Source organism: Miniopterus natalensis, chromosome 3 (assembly GCF_054644295.1).
Source record: "Miniopterus natalensis isolate mMinNat1 chromosome 3, mMinNat1.hap1, whole genome shotgun sequence".
NCBI lineage: Eukaryota > Metazoa > Chordata > Mammalia > Chiroptera > Miniopteridae > Miniopterus > Miniopterus natalensis.
Window position 1 is genome coordinate 68159642 of NC_142083.1, and position 12117 is coordinate 68171758.

At 37.6% G+C, this 12117-nt stretch overlaps 1 protein-coding gene across 1 annotated transcript in view; it reads left to right on the top strand.

The window, feature by feature from the left end:
• The first annotated feature begins 1316 nt into the window (after window positions 1–1316).
• The window catches only part of SNX2 (sorting nexin 2), a 45789-nt gene continuing 34988 nt past the window's right edge, over window positions 1317–12117 (top strand). Inside the window, exon 1 of the mRNA XM_016217795.2 lies at window positions 1317–1438. Coding sequence (XP_016073281.1) covers window positions 1331–1438 — 108 coding nt within the window. The 5' untranslated portion in view covers window positions 1317–1330. The remainder of the gene's footprint in view (window positions 1439–12117) is intronic.

Below are 12117 nucleotides of genomic sequence, written 5' to 3' on the forward strand. Positions count from 1 at the left end.
TTTTAGGGGTTGAAGAAATCTTAGCAACGGGAAAAACCTTCTGCTCCAATGCACTTAAAAAAACCCCCAGAGATACAAAGTAAGTTTTGCACATAGCCAATAAAACCCAGGGTTCCCAGCCCAATGAGAGCTGAGGGTTTGTGCTTTATTTGTAAAGAATCCCTGTGAAAATTCTCCAGCAAAATTATAACCTCAAGTTGCTATCTGCAATGTCCCCTTTTATTTTTCCATAAGCATACCTTGCATTGGCACAGCACTCTAGCTTTCAGAATATTTTCACTTATTTTCTCATTCCATCCTGACAAAAATTTTGTGCAATGCGGTGAGTGGAGGGTTCAGTAACATTCCCATTTTACTGACAGGGAAATTGAAGTCTTCGAGGGACTTTTCCATGATCAAGAGCTAGTAACTGGTTGAGGGAATTGAGTATGATGCTCTTCACTAATCACCCACTTATTTCCCTAATTGTCATCTTTCCAGCCCTTCTGACTCTTCCGAGTAAAAATGCAGTGTTGGCAAAGTAGGTTACAGTTGCGAGTACGCAAAACAGTTAATTCTTGTGTTATTATTTATTAACTATTATATTATTTTCCACGTGAACAACTGTAAACCTACTTTTGCAAACCCTGGTAATGTGTGGCTCGTGATGAACTTGGAGTAATCTTCAGACAACCAATTATACAGGGTCTTTTTGTTAACTAGAACCGCATTACCCAGCAGGTAGCCTCTACCCGTCTGTGGCTATAGATTTAAACTAATTAAAATTAAATGAGATTACATAGTCCCTCAGTCACACTAGCCACATTCCAAGTGCTCAGTGGTCACGCAGGGCCAGTGGCTACTCTGCAGGACCGCGCTGATACAGAACATCTCCTTCACATCGGAGGAGTCTCGGGGCACCCTGCAGAGATTTATAAGAGACCTGTCTCCCACCAGTCCTCAGTCTTGTCCTCGGCCTGGGTGTAATCCAAGCGGTCCCCAAGCACTTCCACTCCCTGAAGGAGATTTTGAAACTCGTAACGCCAACAGACATCGTTTGGCCTACTTCTGCTAAGAAGGTGATGTGGCAACAAAAGTCCCAGATTCTTCCACCGAAGTCAACTGGGCGAGTGGGCGGGGAAAGGCCGGTGAAACCCGCGCCCGGCCGAGGAAGGCGGCAGGTGGGCGGGGCTGAGCTCGGCGCTCCACCCCGGGCCGGGGGCGGGGCCGCCGCGGCTGGGCGGGGCCAAGGGAGGCGGGCCCGGGAGCGGGCGGCCGGCGCGCGAGCCCAGCCGTGCGTGCTCACGTGACCGGTCCGCGCGGCCCGCTCGCGCTTTCGTCTGGAGCGAAGATGGCGGCGGAGAGGGAGCCTCCTCCACTGGGGGACGGGAAGGCCACCGACTTTGACGAGCAGGAGGATGGAGAGGACCTTTTCACCAGCACTGTCACCACCCTAGAGGTGAGACCGCGTCCCCGTAGGTGCTGCATTCGGCCGCTCGTCTCACCTTTAGGTGCAGTTTCCTCGCCCCGACTTGTCCCTCCCCACCCCCCGGGTATGCAAGGACCTAGTCCAGACGACACCTGTGTCGCGGGCCCTACCTCAGGCACCTGTCAGTGGGCTGGAGGTGGTCTGGGCGGTAAGGCCTTCTCAGACCAGCCGACGGGCCGGGGGTTTGACCTCATCCCCAGAGGGGCAGGGACTGGACGGAGCATCGCCGCGCCCTTTTCCTGTTCTGCTGGCCCTCCTGGTGTCACACTTGCACCTCTTCTTCCAGAGCAGAGAAGGTCTTCCCCTGGGTCCCGCCCGGTAACCTCGCCGCTCTCCCCGGCGACCTCCGCAGCCCCCATGGAAAGGTGCTTGCTTTTCCCTTCCCCAGGGACAGTGTGCCCCCGAAAGGGGAGAGCAGTGAAGTGAGCGCGGGGTGACCCAGCCTCCCTAGGGAGCGTGTGGATGCGCTTTCCCCAGCCATGGCTCTTCAGGCACTGCTAGATGCTCTTGAAGGTGGTGCCTCTTTTTCGAACTATTAAGTAGGTAAATGCATTTGACCAGTTTTGTCTTCTTTAGTTCCAAGATTTTTTTTAAGGATCATAATGTTTATAAGGAATAAAGTTGAGGGGAGGGAGAGAGTAGTCCAGGAAACTTTTTTTTTTTAAGTTACCAGGGGAGAAATAAAAACAAGCTCTCACTCCCTTTTCCTCTTTTCTCGCATGGTCAGCGATCTATGAAACTGAGTGTTCCTGTTTTTGTCAAAGGAAACACCCTCTATGAACTTAACTGTATTGAGTCTCCTACATTAAGTTCATGTTTGAATTGCTTTGCATTTGAAGAGAGTACACACACATACCTCTTAGCCCAATTTTAAGTGTACATATGTGTATTAAAATGTGAGCAATTTTTCCAGAGGGTTGTTTACCTCGGGATGTACTTTCTTATAAACTATTTTTTAGTAAGCTTTCTTGGCTTGTTCAACTCTGTACCAAATCAGTTGGAAATTGCTGTAAAATAACTGTTATCTGAAATTCAGTTACCTCAAACCGGCAACTTCCAGGAATGTTTTCAGCGCTGATCATGTTCTGCTAATTGTATTTGCAGGTGCCGGCTAAACCTTACCTCCCCTCAGATTATATGCTTCTTGGGGCTAAAGGATAGTGTCTTGATCATATGAGTGTTCCTCACAAAATCTTGAGCATTTGCATTTTGTAGATGTTTGCTGGATTGTCAAAACCAGCATCTCCTAAGAATTCATAAAAATGATCTTGCAAAACAAATTAACTTTTGGGGTTAGTATCCTTTTAGCCCTTTATACATACTGTACAGCTACCTTAATATGTATTGAAAGTTAATGTCTATGCAGGATCCTAAGATCTGTGTTCCCTTTGATGGCAGCAAAGGTTTTGCACTAGCAAGGATCAGGAGAAAGTTCACTGACCTAGGGTAAAGGAGAATACTGTGAATACTAATCCTTATTTAATTGATGTCTTTTAAAGTTGAGTAAAAGGAATTATAGTCTGTGTTTCCATTTGGATGGGACTTTTTAATAAAGTATTTGACCTTTTTTCAGTAAATGTCTACAGAAGTTTGAGTATGAATACATATTTATTGATTAGTATTATACTATGAAAGTTGTAAATAAAGTTGGTTTTAATTGTTTATCTAAACCCCTTATTTCATAGACTGATTTAGGTTATTTTAAGATTATATAACTAAGATTTGTAAATTCAATTTTTTATTTTTTTCTTTGGAAACTATTTGGGGAAGGATATATAGCAGTATCTCTTAGTACACCAAACTGTCTCTAAAGGGATGTTCGTTCAGTACTTCACTTTTCTTTTACACAGTTCTTATCATACTTCATTGTGCAGGAGAAGCCATAGTATACTTGTTTAAAATGCAGATGCCTTTGCCTCACTGAAGTTTTACATGTTTAATAAGTGCTTTAGGTCCGTGCAAATAAAAAAGGAAAGAATGAAATTGATGCAATAGCAGATTAAAAGATGGACATTTTAGGATTCATAATCTTTCTCTTCAGGTGATTTTTAGGAGAAGAAATTATGAGTTTATTTCACTTGGGCATAAGGTGGTACACCAATGAAGATAACATTAGTTAGCTAGAAATGCTTTATGGGCTAGGGATGTAAATTTGAGAGTCTGTCATAAATTTATTGAGTGATAACACTAAACAAGACTTTGTGTGGAAATGTAGTCCATGCCCTCATGGAATGTATGAACCAATAGTAGTTTAATATAATAAATATAGCTGTGTTACCAAAAACATGCAGTACCAGGTGATACATGTATAAATGAAGCATGCATGTAGTATGGAAATACTGTAGAAGACCAGAGTGACTTAATTCCATAGAAATGATCTTTGGAACCCTGAAAGTGCGTGACATTAAGAGTAAGTAGAGACTTTTTTATTTTTACATCCTCACCTGAGGATATGCTTATTGATTTTTTTAGAGAGAGGGAGAAGGGAGAGAGAAAAAAAATAAGAGAGACAGATTGCTTCCTGTACACTCCCCCACCAGGGTCAAACTTGCAACCTAGGCTACGTGCCTTGCCCGGAATCAAACCCAAAACCTTCTGGTGTAGGGAACAGCGTTCCAACCAACTGAGCCACACCCACCAGGGCAGTAGAGACTCTTGATAAAGAGAAACTAAAGTTTAGGGTCTGTTGTCCCAGCTCAACAGGGTGATAACAGTGTATAATTTCTTAATTCTGTTTTGTAATCTTAGATAGGCCTTCAACTTAAAATGTATTATTTTTTTGAAAATTTCATTATGAATTATCTATGTTTCAGGAAAAAAGCATTTTATGACCAGGTATTTTAAAGGCAACAGCATGGAAAATTACTAGAAGGAGATTTATGAAGAGGTACAACTCTAGATGACCACTTTCCTTTGAAACCATTAAATTTAAGGATTTTAGAATGAATTTTTTTTTTTACTGCCTATAAAAATATTATTCTCTGAAGTTGCTTGAAGCAGAGATGCCTATTTTTTGCAGACCTTTTTCTTAAAAGGATTAAGTTATTCTTTAATGGTAATTTTACAAATGCAAACTTTCCTATGAAATTGAACTCATGTTTTTCCCCCTGTCATGGTAGTTTTTAGTTGAGATGACATTCACCTCAATTTAGTAAAGTTCACTACCACCTCAGTCAAGATACAGAACACTCCCATCACCCCTCAAAAATTATCTCATGTAGTTAACCCCTTCCACTCCCAGACTTTGGCAACCACTGATCTGTTTTCTGCCTATAGTTTTGTCTTTTCCAGAATGTCATATAAATGTAATCATACAGCATGAAACTTTTTGAGTCTAGCTTTAACTTAGCATAAAGCATCTGAGATTTATAGGTGTTGTTGCATGCACCAATAGTTCATTTATTTTTTTGCTGAATTTATTGTGTGTATCACAGTTTGTTGTTGAACATTTCTTTTGTTTCCAGTTTTTGGCATTAATGAGTAAAGCCAATATAAACATCTATGTACAGGCTTTTGTATGGACATAGTTTTCATTTCTTTTGTGTAAATACTTACAGGTAGGATTGCTGGGTTGTATAGTTAATATATGTTTAACTTTGTAAGAAACTGCCAAACTTTCTCCCAAAAAGGTTCAATGTAGATAAGGTATAGGGAGATGAAGTCATTTGCTTTTAATCCCATGAATTAATGGCTGTACTATAATATGACTCGAGACCATATTCAATAGGACAGTGTTTTGAGAATCAATTACCTATGGGTTCATTAAAATAAATGCATGCTGCTTCAAGAAAAAACACACATATTGTTGTATTTCTTAGTATCATAAAAGTTATTTTCATATCAAATTTTATCCCTAATCAAAGAGTCATGTTGCATATATTATTGAATATTTGAATCCTGAAGGCTGGTCCCAAGGAACCTTTGAAGCTGGATATGTCTATTTCAGTCTCTGGTCACGTTTGCATTCATTTGATCTCTGAAATCTTATAAAATTTTAAAAGATTCTAAGAGAGACAGAGAGAGAGAAACTGCCAAACTGTTTTCCTGAACAGCTATCATTCTCGTCAACAATGAAGGAGAATTCCAGTTGTTCCATATCCTTGACAGCACTTGTTAGTGTGAGTTTTTATTTTAGGCAGTGGTAAGCTTGAGGCCAGCTTGTACTGGCTCAAAAATGATTGTTCAATTTTCAAGAATTTTGTAAGCTGGTTAGTAAATATAGCCATTGTTAAAAATTACATTATATAAATTTATAATTAAATATATTAGAAACAAAGGTAAGAAATATTTTGTCATTTTATTTTTAATTTCTTTATTTTTAAAATATTATCTTTATTGATTTCAGAGAGAGAGGAAGGGAGAGGGAGAGAGAGATAGAAACATCCATGATGAGTGTCATTGATTGGCTGCCTCCTGCACGGCCCCTGCTGATTAATCATCATTAATGATTAATGATGGTGAGTATCTTTTCATGTACATATTCACTATCAGAAAATTATTTTTGGTGAAGGGTCTTTTCACATATTTTGCACATTTTAAAAACTGGGTTTATTTATTGAGTTTTGAGAATTCTTCATATATTCTAATTACAAATCCCTTGGCAGATATTTTTTCCCCCCTCTTTGGCTTGTCTTTTTATTCTATTAACAGTATCTTTCACAGAACAAAAGTTTGTCATTTTGATGAAGTTCAAGTTTATCCTTTCTTTTTTATTGATAATACTTTAGATTTATCACATATGAAATCCTTTGCGAACATTAACCCAAGGTCACAATGGTTTTGCTTATGTTTTCTTCTTGCTTATGTTTTATAGTTTTAGCTTATGTTTTATAGTTTTAGCTTTAACATTTAGGCCTGGACTTCAGGCCTAAATTGAGTTAATTTTTATATGAATTGAGGTTCATTATTTTTGCTTATAGGTAGCCAGTTCTACCACGATTTATTGAGAGGTAATCACATTGTTAAGGTTTGTTTTATAACTCAGAATATGTTCTGTCAGGGTAAATATTATATGTGCACTTGAAAAAGTATATATAATCTGATATTGGGTGGAATATTCTATAAATGTTAGTCATCTTGGTTGATAGTATTTTTCAGTATGTGCAACAACATTTTTGAATCTCAGGTGCTGTATGCTAAGTTAAAGAAGCTCTTAGAGAGTTTCTTCATTTTGGGTTGTCTTTGCATCTTTGTCAAAAATCAGTTGAGCATATATGTGTGGGTCTATTTCTGGACTCTGTTCTGTTCATTGATCTGTTGACCATCCTTTTGCCAATTTTATGCTGCCTCAATTATTGAAACTGAGTATTGAAATCAGGTACTATGAATCCGCTTTGTTCTTTTCAAAATTGTTTTGACTGTTATAGTTCTTTTGCCTTTCTATATAATTTTATAACCAATGTATTGATTTCTACCATAGATTAGTTTGGGGAGAATTAACATATTAACAATATTGAGCCTTCAAGCCATACGTATACTATTTCAATTTATTTAGATCTTATTTTTTTATCAGTGTTTATATTATTTTGCATATAGATCTAGCACATAACTCTTTTTATGCCAGTACCATTACTGTTTTGATTGTTGAAGCTTTGTAGCATAGTTTGATGTCAAGGAGCAAAATAACTCCCTTTTTTTTTTCTTCATGATTTCTTTGGCTATTCAGGTTCTTTTGTAGTTCCATATAAATTTTAGGGTTAGTTCTAATTCTGAGAAGAATGCCATTGTTATTTTAAATGGAATTGCATTGATATGTATACTGTTCTAGGTAGTAAGATCATTTTAATAATATTAGTTCTTCCAATCCAGGAGCAGGGTGTATCTTCCACTTTTGTATCATGTTCAGTTTCTTTCTTCAGTGTCTTACCGCTTTCAGAGTACAGGTGTTTTACCTCTTTGGTTAAATTTATTCCAAGGTATTTCATACTTTGTGATGTAGTTGTAAATTGGATTGTTTTCTTAATTTCTTCCTCTGCTTGTTCATTATTGGTGAATAGAAACACTACAGGTTTCTGTGTATTCTGTAGCCTGCAACTTTACTGAAGTAATTTATTCTAATAGATTTTTGGTGGAGTCTAGGGTTTTCTATATATACAGTATCATGTCCTCTGCAAATAATGAGAGTTTTACTTTTTTTTTTCCAATTTGAATGCCTTTTATTTCTTTGTCTTATCTGAATGTTGTGGCTAAAACTTCCAATACTATGTTGAATAGAAGGGGTGATAGTGGGCATTCTTGTCTTGTTCCCCATCTTAGAGAAAAAGCTTTCAATTTTTCACTATTGATTATGATATTTGCTGTGGGTTTGTCATATATGGACTTTATTATATTAGGATATGTTCCTTCTATACCAACTTTGTTAAGAATTTGTATCTTAAAAGGATGTTGAATTTTGTTATGCTTTTTCTGCATCTATCGAGATGATCATATGGTGTCTTTATCCTTTATTCTGTTATTGTGATGTATTAATTGGTTTACAGATACTGGACCTTCCCATCCCTGAGATGAATCCATTTGGTCAGAGTGTATAATCCTCTTAATTTGTTGTTGAATCCAGTTTGTTAATATTTTGTTGAGAATTTTTACCTCTATGTTCACCAAGGATATTGGCCTGTAATTTTTTTTGTAAGGTCTTTATCTAGTTTTGATATCAGGGTGAAGCTGGTTTTGTAGAATGAGTTTGAAAGCATTCCTTCCTCTGCAAATTTTTGAAATAGTTTAAGAAGGATATGTGTTCTTTGAGTGTTTGGTAGTATTCACCTGTGAAGCCATCTGTTCCTGGATTTTTATTTGTTGGACATTTTTTGATTACTACTTCAATTTCATTGCTAGTAATTGGTCTGTTTAGGTTTTGTATTTCTTCCTGGTTCAATTTGAAGGTCATATACTTATAGAAATTTATCCATTTCTTTCATATTATTGAATTTGTTGGCAAATAATTGTTCATAGTATTCTTTACTGATTTTTTTGTATTTCTGTGGTGTTGGTTGTAAATTCTCTTCTTTCTTTTATGATTTTATGTATTTGGGCACTCTCTTTTTTTCCTTGATGAGCTTGACTAAAGGTTTATTTTATTTATCTTTTCAAAGAACCAGCTCTTAGTATTATCGATCTTTTCTACTATTTAAAAAATATTTTGTTTATTTCTGCTACAATATTTACTATTTCATGCCTTCTGTTTACTTTTGGGTTTTGTTTGTTCCTTTTCTAGTTCCTTTAGGCATAGAGTTAGATTATTTGGGATATTTCTTGTTTCTTGAGGTAGACCTGTATAGCTATGAACTTCCCTTAGAACTGTTTTTGCTGCATCCCATAAATTTTAAAAAGTTGTATTTCCATTTTCATTTATTTCAAGGTAGTGTTGTTGTTTTTTAATTTCTTGTTTGATTTTCTCTTTGATCCATTGGTTGTGTAGTAACATCGTGTTTAGTGTCCACATATTTGTGTTTTTTCCAGTTTTCTTCCTGTAGTTGAGTTCTGGTTTCATGCCATTGTGGTCAGAAAAGATGCTTGATATTTCAGCTTTCTTGAATTTATTGAAACTTGTTTTGTCCTCTGTGTACTTGGGGGAAAAAAGTGTATTCTACAGTTTTGGGTTTAAATCTTCTATAAATGTCTGTTAAGTCAGTCTTGTCTAATGTGATATTTAAAGACATTATTTCCTTATTAATTTTCTTTTTTTTAAAATATGTTTTGTTGATTTCAGAGAGAGGAAAGGAGAGGGAGGGAGAGAGGGAAACATCAATGATGACAGAGAGTCATTGGTTGGCTGCCTCCTGCATTCCCCAGGGATCGAGCCTGCAAACCGGTCATGAGCCCTAACCAGAATTGAACTGAGGTCTCCTGGTTCATGAGTCAATGCTCAACCCCTGAGCCATGCCAGCCGGGCTCCTTATTAATTTTCTATCAATGATCTACCCATTGATATGTGTTATTAAAACCCCCTACTATTGTATTACTATGGATTTCTCCCTTTATGTCCATTAATAATTACTTTATATATTTTCTCTTGGGGTTTTAGATGCTAGTGCTGTCATTTAGTTAACAACTACTTCTGGCCTCAGGACAGGGCCAGGAGACTCAGTGGTGGGGGGGGAGTGGATTTTCCACCTATATTCTGTAAGTTGCAGGAGCCTTGAAGTTATAGCCAGAAAGACAGTTTTTCTTGGAGTCATTGCTGCACATACCTAGTGTAGTTTTGCAGTTGGCACCATCCTCAGGAAAAGCTGGGAGAGGAAAGAAGAAAAAAATTCTAAAATTCACCCTCATAAGGATTATTTTTCACATTTTTGGCTCCGTCCCCAACTCCCTGCTATTATTTACTTTCACATCATTGCTTTTGTATTCCATCTGGAGCTTTTAGTATTAATCAGTGGGGGAGAGAGGCCCTAGTGGACTTCTTTAATCTTGGTTGGAATTTAAAGCCCTGCTTTTTTTTCTAATTTATTTTTTAAAGTTTTTATTGAATTTATTGGAGTGACATTGATTAATAAAATTATATAGGTTTCAGATGTACAATTCTATAATACACCATCTGTATGTTGTGTGTTCACCCAAAGTCAAGTCTCCTTCCGTCACTACTTATCCCCCCTTTACCCTCTTCTACCTCCTCCAACCCCTTTCCCTCTGGTAATCACCATACTGTTGTAAAGCACTACCGTTTAATTGAAGAGGTTTTAGCAACAACCTTGGAACTTTTTATGAAAATAATGTCTGGCACACTACTAGGTGATGATTTGGGGGAAGAAAAGAACATACACTTATTAAAAATATTGACATCTCCTCAACTGCATTTTATCTTGCACAACTATATAGTTCTGATGATCCAGAGCCTGTGCTCCAGGCAAAGCAGCTAGCAGGGTTCCTTTCTACCATCACTTCCTCATTCAGTGGCCACTGCCTCCATACTGCTTTCTACCCAGTGGAGAACAGCTCTTCTTGTACTCATTAGTATACAAAAAGGGGCATGAGGCAGAGGCAGAGGCCAGGCTTCACGGCCAATCTCTAAGCAGTGGGGCAGGGCACTCCAAGCTGCTGGTGGATGGGCACCCAAAGGAATAGCATTCCTCATAGCCTTCCCATTGTGGGGTGACTACTGCCTCCACAGCCACTACTGGAGTAGCCCATACTCACACCATTCCCAACCTGCCTGCTACTCCTGGGCTTTGAACTATGAGACAAGGTATCCTTTTTCTTATACAAACATGTGCTAGTCTTTTTTTCTCATTCTGATGTCAGAGAACTGAATACCTAAGATACTAGCTGATGTGAACATTCAGTTATGATAAGAATACATTATAGATTGTAAATAGTCTATATGTGTTATAGCTATATACTGTTAGAATTTTTACTTTGAACAGTCCTATATATTTCAAAGGATTTAAGGGGAAAAGTACAGCAGGTCCTCAGATAACATCATTTGTTGTGATGTTGGTAAGGGGGAAAACATCAATTCCCGGCTGGTGCCACTGTTGGGGGGTTTTTTCTACATCCCAAACATGTGCACCATTAGGGTAATTGATATGTCTAAATTGTCCCAGTCTGAATGAGTGTGGGGGTGTGTGTGAGCACACCTTGTGATGGAAGGGCTTGTGATGGAACACTTGAGGAAGGGTTGGTTCCAAGGCAGTTCCCACCTTGAGCCCTGAGTTGCTGGGACTGGCTCAGGCCAGTCACAGTTCTGTTCTGGAATACATGGGTTAGAAAATCATTGTCTTCTTAAATTAAGTTTTCTTAAATGTATGTGTATAGTTTACATTTATTTCAGTGTTTAATATTAGAAGCATTTTGAGTTTTTATTTAGAAGTTTGGTGATGTTTTTGTGGCCAGAAATAAGCTGTAGGAACTTAACTCTTGTTTATATCAATTAACTTTTGTATATTAACCTTGTAGCATGCAACTTTGCTTATTAGTTCTAGAGGGTTTTTTGTTTGTTGCTGTCTTTTTTTGTGTGTCAGTTCTTTTGGATTTTCTACTTAGATGATCATGTCATCTGTGAACAAAGAGTTTTATTCTTTCTTCCCAATCTGTATACCATTTATTTCCTTTTCTTGTCCTACTACTTTAGGGAGGACTTCCAGTACAGTATTGAAAAGCAGTGATAAAGGGGACATCCTTCCCTTGTTCCTGATCTTAGTTGTAAAGCTTCAACTTCCTCATTATTAAGTATAATGTTAACTGTAGGTTTTTTGTAGATAGTCTTTCTCAAGTTGAAGAAGGTCCCCTGTCTTCCTAGTTTACTGACAATTTTTGTCAGGAGTGAGTATTGGATCTACTCAGCTACATTTTCATATAGCTGTGCTGTAAGGTATTTAAAATTTTTCAGTTTTATACACAGTCTGATTGACAAACTTGTGGCCTGTTCTTAGGTATATTCATAATTATTAGAATTCATTTAACAGAGTCATTGAGTGTTTGTTACCAGGAACTAAGTAAAAATTATTAAATAACAAAAGATACTTTCCTTTTCTTATAGTGTTTGTAGTCTATAAGCAGGTGATAATTATACTATAATGTGATAAGAGAAGTTATGATGGAAGAAGTAGATATTCTGTGAGAGCATATAGGCCAATTACCCAGACTCAGCTAAGAGTTGAGGTTGAGGTTGTCAGAACATATTTCAGAAGTAATTTATAAGCTTATTTGTTTTT